Raw genomic sequence first — 16,102 nt, 5'->3', positions numbered from 1 at the left:
GTCTTTTTTAAGCATGTATTAAATTGGCTTCTGTAAATGGGTAAACTTGTAGTATTCCTAGTGTCCGTATAAAAACGATTTTATAAAAATGCTGTTTTTAAAGTACAGTTGATATTCTCAGTTAATGATTCAGCTGTGTTCAGAAAAGTCAAAGGTACATTTTCAGTTTCTTTTAAAGTGAATACTGAAACAGTTGTTTAATGACTTTTTTATATAACACAGTTTCTACACTGTGATGAGGAAAAAAAAATGTTAAAAATAATTTGGCAGGTGATAACAAGTGTTATTTTACACTTATTTTACAATTAAGACAACTGACATGTTATGAAATAGTTCCAAGAATCATTCTTTATATCATCTACTTTGTTAATAATGGAAAAACATTTTATTGGTGATACAAAAAATGCCATATAAAACTCCCTACTTTGTCCTTTTTATGATGGGAGACTATAGAGCATTTTGGTGATTGGTTTTCTTAAAAGCCCTTTTTGGTAGAATTAAGTCTGAAAGCAAAAAATATTTACTTCTGATTCTTATTTTATACTGATAAATGTTATGTAAGTTTACCTGGGTTTTCCTCATCCCAAAAGAACTAAATCCAGATTTACAAAATACTTTTTAATAATTTGTATTTTAAAAATGTATTGATAAATATCTTCTACTTCTATAAGTTATACTTGAAATACCATAGCATATCAAAAATTCATGCTTTCCCTAAAACAATTTGTATACAGTACTGTGCAAGAATAAATATTTCATATTATGCTAGTTAATTTTTTTTATCAATATGAATGTTCATAGATATGTGTAGCTGCATATGTATCAATATATAAATTCATATGTGGGTATATACATGATAACATATCTATAATATTTAAAGTAATATAAGACAGGTTATTTCTAGATACTCTTTATAATTACTTTTAGAATGCTTTCATATCTAATGGATAAATAAAACAGCAGCAATGAATTTTAGGTTAAAGTTAATTTATTTCATTATAGTTAGACTATACTTTCTAGTTGTGTTGGTAAAAATTTAAATCATTGCTTTGGTTTCTGCAAAGAAATAAGAGTACTACAATGTTATCCATCACAGTACATTGCTTTCTATTCCTTAATTATACAACAATTTACAAATATTAAATGTTGCTTATGGTATGTTATCCAGACTTTGGAACTGATCTCTTTTTCTTTTCCTTTCTCTTGCTTCAGATGTTCATCAAGTACATAAAGGTTAGCAACCTTCTCTTTTGCAATATTGAATAACAGGGCATGGCATATTATTTATGGCAAAAAGCAAAACTTTACAAGTATTGATTTTTGGGGAAATGAGGACTTTATTTTTAGAAATGTTATAATGAAAAAAATGAATATATTGTTAGATAATCTCACATGCACTGTACTGGCTTCCCATTTCATGTGCTTTTATTCTTTAGGTGGAGTTGGTATCACATTTTGGATCAGAGCACTTTTGTCCATTAAGCCTTATAAGGTAATACAGAATTTAAAAATTTACTGAGTGGTTTAAAAAGAAAAAAAGGGATACATAAAAATCCCACTATATTTAAAGTGAAGAAATAATGTTCTACTATGTGAAGATAGCACCATAGAAATATAAGCTACTAAAAAAAAAAACAAAAAAGAAATATAAGCTACTATACCTTTCTTACTCTTGAATACCGTTTAGAAAAATGTAAAAATTTCCTTTAAGAAAAAAGAACCTTCATTTTATGTGTTCGATTTAGCTTGCCTGATGTGATGACAATATATGGAAACATTTTAGACCGATACAAAACTTAGTCATTGTATATTTTTTATTTTTTATTATTTTTTTTTGCGGTACGCGGGCTTCTCACTGTTGTGGCCTCTCCCGTTGCGGAGCACAGGCTCCGGACGCGCAGGCTCAGCAGCCATGGCTCACGGGTCCAGCCGCTCCGCGGCATGTGGGATCCTCCCGGATCAGGGCACGAACCTGTGTCCCCTGCATCGGCAGGGCAGGCAGACTCTCAACCACTGCGCCACCAGGGAAGCCCCAGTCATTGTATTTTTAAATGCCTTAAATAGATTAACATTTTAATGGGAACAGTGGATTGAGAAACAGTGGTCATTATTTTTGAGTCCAGAAGTTAGTGGCCCTCAAAACATAACCAAAGTTATTATATTTTGTCATTTATTATGAAGAGATGAGTCTTAACAACTGTTTAGTTTTGAAAGACTTTAATGAAATTGTTGTTAATAGGGTATTTGGCACTAGCATGGTGGAAGAATATGAAGAGATTGCTGATTCCCAGTACCAGTCAGAACGTCAAGAACTATTTGATGAAGACTATGGTAAGTGACTTTAAAACAGTGACTATTTATGTATTATTTTTTGCTTTTTAAAATTTAATGGTAATGGGTAAATGTAGGTCACTTAAAAAAATCAATGTGATGGTTGTCTTTAGTTTTTTCCTTTTTTTTTTTTTTTTTTTTTTTCCCCGGTACGCGGGCCTCTCACTGTTGTAGCCTCTCCCGTTGCGGAGCACAGGCTCCGTACGTGCAGGCTCAGCGGCCATGGCTCATGGGCCCAGCCGCTTCGCGGCACGTGGGATCTTCCCGGACCGGGGCACGAACCCGTGTCCCCTGCATCGGCAGGCGGACTCTCAACCACTGCGCCACCAGGGAAGCCCTTTTTCCTTGTTTTTAACCCTAGTAACTAATTTTTTCTTAAACCTATTTTCTAAAATAATTTTCTGCTTTGTAAATTGAGCTGTTTTCCAAGCTTATCAATCAGTTATTTGTGACTGGAACTCCCTTCCATAACACCAGTGCTATAAATTATGGTTATATCCCAGTGCCAGCCCCCAAAACCTGTTAGAAATAGTAGAATTGAAAATTAATTTCTTTGATTTGCCTTTAGCCTCAGAGCAAGCATATTGAGGCCTGAGTTTTTGAGAAACTCCCATGAACCTGCAGAGGTCGGAGAAGGTTTTATGATACCCTCCATTTCTACTTTATCCAGTTCTTGTTTTAAGATGTCTTAAACTGTAGTCTGAAAAACCTAATTTTTCCCTTCCCTAGTTTTCCCATAAGTGAAGTGAAGACATTTACTAGGGGTTGGTAAACTACATTGAAAGGTTGAATAAAAGTCTTATAAATGTGATTACAATTTTGGTAAGCAGTAGAAATATTTTCCTTGGTTTATATCTGTTTGATAAATGGCTTGTGAATTTCATTTTCTTTTTGTGAATGTGTTTTAGATGTCTAATAAAAATTATAAAATTGTTTTAAATGTCAGCTGACTTTGACGGGATATAATTTGAGCTTTTAAACATATTGGAGATAGTTCTTAGCATAAGTACCTTCATTTTCTCTTTGAACAGATTACCCACTGGATTATAATACTGGGGAGGATAAATCCTCAAAAAATCTTCTTGGATCTGCTACAAGTGAGTATTTTGGGTTTTGTCAGTCACTAAAATTAAAGTATTTCTCAACTTTTTTTTCCTGGCATATGTGAACATTTTGTTGTGGTATAGTTTAGGGGGCTCCTACTCTCCCAGTGTTAAACTTTGAGTTGAAATCAAAGAAAATACTTTTGAAAAGCATTTCCATGGAAATAAAATAGGAAGAATATATGAAAACAAGAGAGGGAAAAATACAAGCACAAGTTGGTTCTTCTAAAATTAAGCAGTTATATTTTTAGGCAAATTCCTTACAGTGAAGAATGGGCTGTGAATTTACTTGGGGAAAGAATTATTAAAGAAGTCCTAGGCCATATGAGTAAGAGCATCTGGGTAATCATACTGGATAGGAAAGGAATTAGTTTTAGAGGTGGTACTCATCAATGAAATCCTACCAAATGAGGATTTGTTAATGTATGGGTATGGTTAGTTTCCTACTTAATTATAAAACATAAAGACTGTTTCTTATTCATAATAATGATGATTCCCAACCAGTAACAATAATAGCAATAACAGTATACTCTTTGTAAACTAAAAAAAACAATGACTAACATACTAGTTGTTTAATTTCTTGTCATGCCAACCTATTATCCGAACTTAGTGGTAGGCTAACTAAGTAGACTCCTTGAAAGACCATTACCGACTGACACTTTAGTTTTACTGTTAGAATGCAGGTAGGTATATTTTATGTTTGTTATCTTTGGTTGTTCCTGAAGAATATGGAACTTGAAGGAATTTTCTTTTTATTTGGAGATTAATAATTGAATTTAATGAAAGTAAGTCTTAGTAAAATAGAAAACTATTTGTGCATTTCTCTTTCAGTGAGTTGAATTGCTTGAATCCCAATCTCACTGTGTACATTGTCCTTATAGCTTTTTAAGATACTCAACCAGTAGTACATATACTTTAGGTAGATATTTGGGGTGGCTACAGTATATGGAGTTGAGTCACTTCTATTTCTTTTCATCTTTTTTTCCCTTTCTTCCCTTCGTGTCCTCTTCCTCTCCATAGAAGACTATAGATTTCAGTGGACTTTTTAGGGAATAGGAAGAAGAGTGTTAAAAATACCTGCATAAAGGGAATGCTTTTATGTACTATTTAGCCTTGTTACAGATTAGCTCAATATATTTTGTTTTACTCTATTGCTAGTCAACTGCCATTTTAGATATTATAGACTACTTTTAAGTAGGTTCCTTAGCTATATCTAGCTGATGATAGCATTAAAACAGGTGCCTCATTCACTGCTATGGGGTATAGTTTTTTAGGAGTGAAAAAATGATGCTATTTTATTTATTTGGATATTAATATTATTGTTCATGTCCTTAAATTTGTAATAAAAAACTCTATGTTATATAATAGTCATCATATCATAGCTCAGTAATGCTGACTTAGCTGTGAGGAGGAATTTTTATTTTATGGGGTCAGAAAATAGCCCCAGACTAAAAGCTCTCTAGTATCCAATGGTTACTGGGAAGGAAGAGGCACCTTCCAGAAGTAATGACTTAGAAGTTTTAGATAAGGGAAAACTGTTGATATTCTTGCTTTCTTTTTCTATCTTCCTATGGGATTAACTCCAAGACACCATTAACACGTTTTCAGTGGAGGACATTTCCCTATTTGTAATCACTTCTCTGACTAATATATTATTTTAATTAATGAGACATAGAATTTTTTTAGATCCTACTCTTTGGATCTTTTTCCTCGAAGGTGTGTTTCTTGGTAACACATCATTTTTCTTTTTTGTGGCTTTCTAGAAGGACAGTCCATTTACCTTCCAGTGTTCTAGATGTTGAAAGATTTTGTGTAGTGAGACAAGATGGGTGGGAGGATGTCAGCTGAGCCTAAGCATGAAAAATGGGGTTTAAAAAGATCTCTATTTCTTGAAGTTTCCGAACAAGAGAGGCAGTAGTAACTGAGTGATAAGACTGCTGTCATAAAGTTTATAGGCATGACCTAACACTGCTGCCTTCTATACCTGTATCCTTCTAGTTTTCTCTGAACAGTCTAGGACTGGTTTTGAGCCTGACCTAGTTACTGCCTCCAATGTAGTATAACTTTAAGGCGTAAATAACAATGTGGAATCAGGCCAAAGAGCTAGTCTCTGGCACTGGAATGCCTAAATTTGACTATAATCATCACCACTTTCTAAATTAGCTTGAAATTGGCCAATTTTGCACCTAATTTATTTTCAGTATTTATGTAATGTATCCAAAACAGAATCCTGTGGCTTTAATCTAAAGAGAAACTCTTTTTTTCTTTTTGTTGTTGAGCAATTAGTAGTCATAGGAAATATACCTCACTAGAGTATGTTGCTTCTGATTGGACTTGGTTGTCAAAGAGCATGCATGCTGCATATTTAGACATTGTTGATATTACATAATTTACTGAACTGCCAGAAAGGGAGAAACTACTATTTTAGAGCAGCATTCTTGGCTTTTACATATGCCAGTTCTGGCAACTCTTCTGCCTGAATCTTTTTTTTTTTTTTTTTTTTTGCGGTACGCAGGCCTCTCACTGTTGTAGCCTCTCCCGTTGCAGAGCACAGGCTCTGAACACGCAGGCTCAGCGACCATGGCTCACGGGCCCAGCCGCTCCGCGGCATGTGGGATCTTCCTGGACCGGGGCACGAACCCGTGTCTCCTGCATCGGCAGGCGGACTCTCAACCACTGCACCACCAGGGAAGCCCCTGCCTGAAACTTTTGTTTACATTCTTGAACCAGAACATTTAAATATTTTATATCACCAGAAATTCTTTGTATCACTTTGCTCTACTTGTGCTTGGTCATGTGGATCTTCCTGACCACTCTCTACCTTGACATTCTTGCAAGTCTGCCTTTACTCCTATATGTGGTCTGCATTTTATTAGAATCATCAGATTTGCTAAAGTCCAGGTTTCTGATTATGTTTCTGTATATGTTTAAGACAAAGTATAGTTTTTGTTTTAAGTCAGAGTATTTTTTATATTTTAAGGTCCTAGAAGGAAAAGAGAATGAAGGTAGGCATGCTCAGTACACATGGGAGGAAGTAGTTTTTTCATTGGTTTGTCTTGTGTTGTAGCGTAGGCAGTTTGTTTCCTCTCTCAAAAAGAGCCATTGCTGTGCTGGAGACTGAGTATAACATATTGATATTTGGTCCCTAGGAGAATTTCATCCCTAAAGGAATGGGATGGGATAAATAGTTGCCCAACTCAAAGAGAAAGGAGTTGGCTAATCCATGAGAAATTAAGGATGGATATCTCGTTTGGCACTATATTCCAAATTATACTTTTACCCTTTAGCCTTTCTGAAGGCTTTTTAGTGGCCAGATTATCGTCCTGACAAGCAGTCACGTGTTCGGATGCAAAGTGAGAATGGTTAAGAAAATTCACAAAGCTCCTTTCTCTCAAAAGACAAAAGAAAAAGATTGTATTTGTCATTGTTCTGTGAACATAGCAAGATTCTTTCTTACAGGTTAGATGGGCTGAGAAAGAAGAAATTTGCCAGATTTTGCTTTTGTTATCAAGTGGCCCCCTGAAATGAGGATAATAATATTTTTAAATGATGGGTAGCATAAATCTTCCTTATTATAGGTACTAGTATTAAAATTTAGGTTAAAAAGTAATACTCTAAAGCTTCTTTCTCCACACAGATTAATAGATAACAGATTTTTTTTTTAATTGTTAATAATACCAGAAAATTTTAATGCAGAAAGTTTGAAACCTGTGGTAAGATTGCCCTTTGAAGCACAAGGGACTTAGAATATAGACTTGGTTACAAAATTTGGGCTCTGTGAAGCCATCAGTTTTTGTTTTGTTTTGTTTTGTTTTGTTTTTTGCGGTACGCGGGCCTCTCACTGTTGTGGCCTCTCCCGTTGCGGAGCACAGGCTCCGGACATGCAGGCTCAGCAGCCATGGCTCACGGGCCCAGCCGCTCCGCGGCATGTGGGATCTTCCTGGACCGGGGCACGAACCCGTGTCCCCTGCATCGGCAGGTGGACTCTCAACCACTGCGCCACCAGGGAAGCCCAAGCCATCAGTTTTGACTGAACTTCAGCTGTCTGGCTAAGTAGAGGATCACATACTACTATTGCAGTATTGGGTGACATTAAAATTGTATTTATGAGGAAGTAACAGAGTTTCCTTTGCTACTTTATCTTGGTTTGTAAGAAAATAGAGTTTCCGTTCCTGTTTTTATCTCATGCTGAGGCATCTCTTTAGCCTAAGATCCAAGACTGCTTCTCTGTTTAACAATTTGTCAGGTCAAAGGGCAAGGTTGACCTGTAATCCTAGATATTTAAAAAGCAAATATAAAGCTTTTGTGTGTCAAACTGATGATTGGAAACAAAATACCACTGCTTATTGTCTTTCAGAATATAGAATCATAGTTAATGTAAAGATTAAAATTAATAACTGTCTACCAGATATCACTTTTAAAAGTCTAAAATATACTATTTTTACCTGCCATAAAGCATATCTTTACAGTATCAGTGCCAGGTGACAGTGCTTGGCTTGTTCCCAGCCTTCCTGATGTGCTAGCTTTTACTTCTTTAGATCCTTTTTTACTTCTCACATCTATGGTTTTCATGAAAGTGTGATGAAAACTCTATGGATCTCTTTTAGGAAAGGAAACTAAAATGGAAAAAACTGATGAGGCTTAATATGTATCCCCTGCCAGATCTTAGTATTTTAATAGGATAAATACCTGGTGAATTAACTTCTAATAGAATTTCAGAGATTAGATTGGAGTTGGAAGTTAATTTCCCTTGAAATTACATTATATTACTAGAAGGAAGTCTTCTGTTCCCAGCCAGCTAAGTTTTATGTCTTTGACTTTCAATTCATCTGCCCTTGCCCATACTCATCCAGTTCACTAAAGAATTTATGTCATTTATTGGCCATAAAACATTGTTAAAAGTCATCAAATACATGATTCTATGCAGTTTCATTTTGGATTTAAGCATATTACCTAGATATTTTAGTTGAAAATAAAGTCTTTCTGCTGCCCTTTGGATAATAATCTTCCGATTTCATTTATTTTTACCTATGATAGTCACATGTTTAGGAAAAACTTTTATTTCTTCAGGCTTTCTTGTTTTTTGATTTAAACTGTAAAACCCCTTTCTAAAGAAAAAGACTTTTCTATAAAATACAAATTTTGGTTGTCACATTTCTTTCCTATCTCAGTACAGGCTATATGTTGAATTATACTTGAATTTTATAATATGCTGAAGGTAGTGTTTGCTAAAAGGTTTGGGGAAGTTTTACAAAAAAGTATAATTAAATTTTAAAATCCTTCTGAACATAAAAGTTCAGATTTATGCGTAATACTTTTTGCCTGAAATTTGTGTCCTATATTGGACTTACATAGTAAGGCAAGCAAAAAGGTAATTAGTCCAAAAAATGAAAAAGACCATTACAAATGGTTTTTGACTATCTGATATTGAGTTATATGAAAATATTTAGGTGTATTGGTATTTTTCTCTGATTGAATTTTGTTTTAGATGCCATTCTAAATATGGTGAATATTGCCGCTAATATTCTGGGAGCAAAAACTGAAGACCTGACAGAAGGTACCTAATCATTTTATGGGTCTTTTAAATATATGATACTCCAGGGATTTTCCTAGTTAGTAAAATTAATTAATAAGCCAAGCAATTTGATTTTTCATTTAGAAATATAGAAACCATTCAAAGGAACTTACCAGTTTTCTATTATTCATTGTTTATTTGAATTTCACAAGTTCTCTTTAAAAAATAGGATCCTGTCTATATAAAATCATGAATTTGTTTTTTGATTCTTCCCTGCTGTAGAAGCAATGATTTTATCCCTTATCTCTTTCCTGAGGTTTTGGTGCTCTAGAGGTACTTCAAGTATGCTTTCATTTATCAAACAGCTATTCAATTAAGAAAGCAATTATTTCCTTAAAGAATGTCAGATAACAATATTATTAGCAACGGGAAACAATCTTGCCTTTTTTGTTTTCAAAAATACTTCGTCCCAGTTATAAAATAAGTAAGTCATGGGGTTGTAATGTACAACATGGGAAGTACAATATGGTGACAGATGGTAACTAGACTTATTGTGGTGATCATTTTGCAGTGTATACAAATGTCAAATCACTGTGTTGTACACATGAAATGAATATAATATTGTATGTCAAATATACTTCAATAAAAAAAATTTAGTTCCAAGTGCAAACTTAAAATGACCCATTTCTTCTCATTCTCTTTTAGTAACTCAGGTGTCTTATTAATCATGTAAGATTACACAAATTTCATAGTCATCTTACTTGCTTTAATTATCTGAGAAGGTGAGAAAGAATATGCACTACTTATAGTTGTGACGTTCTACGATTATTTCTTTCCAAAAGAACTTTGATGAAAAAAACCCACAAAGTCTGCAGTAGTAAACGTATTTGACTTTTTTTCTTCTCCCTCGAGAAACTAAAGTCCTTTATTTGTTATAGTGAAATATTTTCATGGTATAGCTTTTTAAAATTAAACTCAATGTGGGCATCTTTCTTAAAATAGGAAATAAAAGTGTATCTGAGAATGCCACTGCCACAACTGCACCTAAAATGCCTGAATCAGCTCCTGTTTCAACTCCTGTTCCATCACATGAGTAAGTTATATTGTGATATTAGAGTTCTATTAAAATGGAAAGCTAAGTATACTTGTACATAAAAAGGTACTTGTAACTTGTGGGAAATGATTATCTATAGAAAGCTCTGGATCATGGGACAGATATTCCACAGCCACTTAAAACATCTTTGAGTTGCTTTTTGGGTACTGGGAATTCACTTCACTCCAGACCAAATGTTTGTTGTTTTGATTTTATGTGTTACTTTTATTATTTACAATACTTAATCTTTTCCTTGTTGCACATAATTAACCTAACTCTGCAGGTATAAGTTTGAGGACAAATATTAAAGGCCTGTTTTTATTAAGTTCAAATTTAAAAGCATTGATTAAGTATCTGTGCTATGCCTAGAAAGCTAAAAAGGTTACCTGAAATACTTAGAGCAGTGATTTTTAAATGATTTGTTTGCCACACAGCATACTCTTACAGTGTTCAGTTTCTGAAATCGAATGATATAGGTCTTTTCCCAGGGTGCAGTGGGCACTTTGGGCAGGGATGTATATATGTAGGTAACATATGAAATAACCTCATTTGGTCCTTTATACCAGAGGTGATTAAGGTTTGTCGGTACCTCAACTTCTGATCTATAATAGATAGGCTCATTAATGATTTGGGTTATTGGGACAATAATTGGGATAATTTGGATATAGTTATTACAAATGTAACTTCCATATATTTCATTGGATATACTCCCTGTAAACTTTGACAGCTCTTTCTCTCAGAGGAACTCTACTTAATGGGATAAGATATTTGAACAAGAAGCAGTTAGTTCAGGGTTATAACTAATGAAACCTCCAGTGGGTGTGCTTCAAGCTGTAATTCCTAAGTACTATCTTAATTAAAAAATGAGATTTTTGTGCTTTGAAGTGCACAGTGTCAAATTTGTATTTTCCTGTATTAGTCCTGAAAGTGACTAAAGATATTTATTGGGTGATCAGAGTGAAATATATAGCATTATGTGCTATTGATTCCTAGAAGGTCCTAAGAAATCTCTTTGGGATAGAGATTCTTGGTGTTTCTAGTTATGTGGAGCTGACCGGTTTTTGTAACTGAATTCTTTAGTTAATAACATATATCAATAGTATGTCTTATTTTTCAAAACTAAATGAAATTAATTTCATTTTACACATGTATACACACATAGGCAAATATACATCCTATACACATTCACCCCTCATACATATGTATGAATATTTGTTGAAAGGTATCACATCAGGCTAATGTAGCAGTTTTTACTTTTCTATATTAGAGTTTTTTAATAGATATTCTTGCATAATTGTTTGTTTCTTTACTTAATGTTTCTTCATGTATGTTTGTCTTAAATTCTTTTTGATGGTTATATGGCAGTCCTCTGAAGAAAATAAAAGAATCCATGATAGGGTATCACTTTTAAAGTTATTATGAAAAGATGACTTACTTTCTTTTCCCAGGTTTGAGTTTTTTAAAGTGTAACTCTGATTAGGGTGTATATATATATATGTTATATAACTTAATTTTTACCAAATTAATTCATTTTAGTTTCTTTCCCTCCCCTTCTTCAGACATTCCTCCTTTTTACTGTTATAATTTATTTGGTAGATAATAAGCAGTATACCACCTGAGTGTGTAAGAAATGTTGTATAGTGACTATATATTGATATCTGTATCTATATCATCTATTTAGGGAAGCATAGCCTAATTATGTTTTAGTTTAGTCCATTTACTATTGTATTATCAACAAGATGAAAGTCCTGCTTTTAGATATTATCTTTTTTATTCCTACTTTTGCTATTTTGATATTAGGCTTTGTTTGAAGACATTTCCTGGCATTCTTAGTAGTGTTTCACAGTAGGAAAATTTGCATATGAAGGTTTTTTTTTTTTGGTTTTGAAATTACTTTGTTTTCTCAAATTATACCTTTGGTGCTGCAAGGGCTGCACCCGGAAATTCATTATCTTTATCTTGGAAGGGACCACAGATATTATAATTTATAACACTGTTCCCACCTGCTCCGTTTCTCACTCTCCCTACCCTACACACATACTCCAGAGCCCAAAGACAGGACTGGGTTAGTGGCACTACTAGTTTATTATTAGTCAGGATTTTCATTAAAATGGTTAAGTATTTAGCTTTCAACAATTGAAAGTTAGCCAAGGTGATATTGAGATTATCTGGGGGAAGTGGGGATATGTTTCTTCTCCCTTTGCAGATAAATGTGTGTGTGTGTGTGTGTGTGTGTGTGTGTAATGCCATGTTGAAATTCCTCAAATCATCCATAGAGAAATAATCTGAGAAATCTGCAGTTGACCCTTGAATAACATGGGTTTGAACTGCACAGATCCACTTATACATGGCATTTTTTCATTAGTAAATGCTAATGAAATACAGTACAGATGATTTTGGTTGGTTGAATCTGTGGATGAGGAACCGTGGATATAGAGGAACTGTGGATATAGAGGGCTGAATAAATTATACTGCATGGAGGCCGACAATTCTAACTCCCCATGCACGGTTCAAAGGTCAACAGTAATTGCCTTTTGAAAGTAGGATATTCCAGCACAAAGTGCCTTCGTAATAAGAGTCCTGCCTTCTAGTTCTAGCTCTGGGACTAGCTCTGGGTAGCTCAATTTCTGATATAAGGGGTGATGAGGCTTGTAATATTGGTGAATATTTATGGGAGGAAAGTTACATGAAACTTACAGTAAATGGAAATATTCACATACAAACAACTCTTAAACAGAGTTTAAAGAAAAATTTGATTTGGTAAATATGGTGATTTGAATTATCTGGCTGGTCACTTGATAAATTATCTTTCTGTTACTATTTATGAATAATACTGTTTTTATAATGAAAGTGATTTGAAGGGAAATAATTCATCCAAAGTAAATTGAGTGTTTTCTGTATTTCCAGCGTTCCTTTTACCTTATGTATGATACATTTATTTTCCTTAAACATAATTATGGATATGTATTTCTAGGTTTGTAACTACTGAAGGACTTGTACATGACACAGAGCCATCATCACCAGATACTACAAAAGAGGGTCCCATTGTACAACTAGTTCAAGAAGAGGAAGAGGAGGCAAGTCCTTCTACAGTGACCCTTCTGGGTAGTGGTGAACAAGAGGATGAAACGTCACCTTGGTTTGAGTCAGAGACACAAATATTTTGCAGTGAACTGACCACAATTTGTTGTATTTCTAGTTTTTCAGAATACATATATAAATGGTGTTCAGTTAGAGTTGCTCATTATCGGCAACGCAGCAGAACTGCTATGAGTAAAGAAAAAGAGTATCTTATGTCAGCTCAATCACCATTAGTACTTCCTGAAGAATCAGTAGATGTTTCAGTATTGCAACCTCCAGCTGGAGAACCAGACAGTAAGAGTAAGGAAAAGAAAGCTGAAACTATTGTTCTAGGTGACTTAAGTAGTGTGCACCAGGGAGGTTTGATTAATCACACTTTAGATGCAATTGAACTTGAACCAAGCCATCCTCAAACTCTTTCTCAGTCTCTTCTCTTAGATGTTACTCCAGAAATCAATTCATTATCTAAAATAGAAGTATCTGAGCCTATTAAATATGAGGCAGGGCGTACACCATCACAAGTGATTCCCCAAGAGAGTTCTGTTGAGGTTGATAATGAAACAGAAAAAAGGTCTGACAGTTTTAGTTCTATAGAGAAACCAACTGTGATCTATGAAACAAAAAAACTTGATGAAGTAATGGATAATATTGTAAAAGAAGACTCCATGCAAATTATCACAAAGCTATCCGAAACAATAGTGTCACCTGTACACACAGCTATTGTGCCAGACAGTGAAGATGGGGAAGCCAAAATGAACATAGCTGACACACCAAAGCAAATTTTGACTCCTGTTGTGGATTCTTCTTCATTACCTGAAGCAAAAGAGGAAGAACAGTCTCCAGAAGATGCCCTTTTAAGAGGGTTACAGAGGACAGCTACAGATTTTTATGCTGAATTACAAAATTCTTCAGATCTAGGATATGCTAATGGAAATCTTATACATGGATCAAACCAAAAGGAATCAGTATTTATGAGACTTAATAACCGTATTAAAGCCTTAGAAGTTAACATGTCTCTCAGTGGTCGCTATCTGGAGGAACTTAGCCAAAGGTAAGCTTTATTATGAATTAGCACAATACACTTTGCACAGTGAGTTAAGTAGCAAAGTATAATCTGTGACTAGAGAAGGAGAGGATTTAATTATCTCATGGTATAACAGTAATAAGCACCATTTTAGCTGGAGAGAGAAAGAAAGTTATTTGGATGTTGATCAGTGATCTTAAGAATTGATTTCCTTTTCTGGAAGTATTACTAAGTGACTATTATTAGGCTGATAACAAGTTTGAATTATCTATAATCAGTTTCTCCTTTCTTCTGTTGCTTAACTTTAGCCACTTTTGCTGTTTGATTCCCAGAGCACTCATGGGAAAAATTAGTCTATAGACTTCAAAGCTCTATGTGGAACTTGACCAGATATTTTTTAAGAGTTTAAATAAGTGAAGATTAGAAAAATGCCAGAGGCCATGCCAGTTTGCTTATGCAGTGATGAAGATCTCAGGCACAGTTCTCCACTTTTTAAGCCTATTTACTTTTTTTTTTATTCCTTAAGTATCCAGCGTCCTTAGGGCTTATCCAACATTTTGTAACCACCTAGGCACTCAATGCCCAGAATTTCTGAAACGCTACCTTTTCATAATCTTCTTAAATTAAAATGCTGCTAATGAAATGTCACTACGGTCATCATTATATCCTAAAAGGGGTTTCTTCTTAATTCATACATATAATTTATTGGCAAATTTTCTGTGGGTGTGTGTGCATGCCTACATCATACCTGTTCTTGCCTCTCCCCACCCCCAACCTATTTGCCCCACTAAAGGAACCACAGAAATCACTAATAAATCTTTCTTTAATTGAGATGTAGTTGACATATAACATTGTATTAGTTTCAGGCATATAACATAATGATTTGATATTTGTATATATTGCTAAATGATTACCACAATAAGTCTGGTTAATATTATCACCACATACAGCTTTTCTTTTTTCCTTGTGGTAAGAAATTTTAAGATCTACTCTGTTAGCAACTTTCAAATATACGATCCAATATTATCAACTATAGTCAACATGCTGTACATTATATTCCTGTTACTTATTCATTTAAAGTTTTACCTTTTGACCCGCTTCATCAGTTTTGCCCACCCCCACCTTGGCAATCACCAATCTGTTCTCTGTATCTATGAGTTCAAGATTTTTTTCCTTTTATTTAGATTCCACATGTAAGTGAGATCATATGATATTCGTCCTTCTCTGTCTAACTTATTTCACTTAGCATAATGCCCTCAAGGTCCAACCATGTTGTTGCAAATGGCAAGACTTCCTTCTTTTTTATGGCTGAATAATATTCCTTGGTATCCACATACCACATTTTCTTTATCTATTCTATTGATGGATACTTAGTTTGCTTCCAGGTCATGACTATTGTATATAATGCTGCATTGAACATGGGGGTGCAGATATCTTTTCAAGTTAGTGTTTTTTTCCTTCAGATAAATACTCAAAAGTGGAATTGCTAAATCATATGGCAGTTCTATTTTTGATTTTTTGAGAAACCTCCATACTGTTTTTCATAGTGGCTGAACCAATTTACGTTCCCACCAACAGTGTACAAGTGTTCCCTTTTCTCTATCCTCACCAACATGTTATTTCTTCTCTTTTTGATAATAGCAATTTTAACAGATGTGAGGTGATAACTCATTGTGATTTTGATTTGCATGTCCCTGATGATTAATGATGTTGAGCATCTTTTCATCTATTACCTGTTAACCATCTATCTGTTTTCTTTGGAAAAATGTCTATTGAGATTCTCTGCCAATTTTCTTTTTTTAACGTTTTATTTATTTTTGGCTGCATTGGGTCTTTGTTGCTTCACGCGGGCTTGCTCTAGTTGTGGTGAGCAGGGCTACTCTTGTTGCGGTGCGGGGCTTCTCGTTGCAGTGGCTTCTCTTCTTGCGGAGCACGGGCTCTAGGTGTGCGGGCTC

The 16,102-nt window shown here is 34.5% G+C and overlaps 1 protein-coding gene across 15 annotated transcripts in view; it reads left to right on the top strand.

The window, feature by feature from the left end:
* Nucleotides 1-16,102, top strand: part of SUCO (SUN domain containing ossification factor) — a 75,099-nt gene that overhangs the window by 42,329 nt on the left and 16,668 nt on the right. For 12 of the 15 annotated variants that reach the window (XR_016393137.1, XM_089911073.1, XM_089911075.1 and 9 more), the window contains 7 exons: nucleotides 1,213-1,233; nucleotides 1,437-1,492; nucleotides 2,240-2,331; nucleotides 3,363-3,428; nucleotides 8,923-8,991; nucleotides 9,952-10,042; nucleotides 13,017-14,174. Coding sequence is in view for 14 of the 15 variants with exons in the window: in XM_089911073.1 (XP_089767199.1) it covers nucleotides 1,213-1,233; nucleotides 1,437-1,492; nucleotides 2,240-2,331; nucleotides 3,363-3,428; nucleotides 8,923-8,991; nucleotides 9,952-10,042; nucleotides 13,017-14,174 (1,553 nt within the window). In the remaining variant the exon portion in view is untranslated. The remainder of the gene's footprint in view (nucleotides 1-1,212; nucleotides 1,234-1,436; nucleotides 1,493-2,239; nucleotides 2,332-3,362; nucleotides 3,429-8,922; nucleotides 8,992-9,951; nucleotides 10,043-13,016; nucleotides 14,175-16,102) is intronic. The other 3 variants (XM_022560181.3, XM_089911060.1, XM_089911062.1) reach the window with 2 other exon arrangements.

Source organism: Delphinapterus leucas, chromosome 1 (assembly GCF_059928025.1).
Source record: "Delphinapterus leucas isolate spDelLeu-1000000601 "Yukka" chromosome 1, BTC_Dleu_Yukka2, whole genome shotgun sequence".
Lineage (NCBI taxonomy): Eukaryota > Metazoa > Chordata > Mammalia > Artiodactyla > Monodontidae > Delphinapterus > Delphinapterus leucas.
The sequence above is the reverse complement of the archived record's forward strand: the minus strand, read 5'-3'. Positions and strand labels throughout refer to the sequence as shown.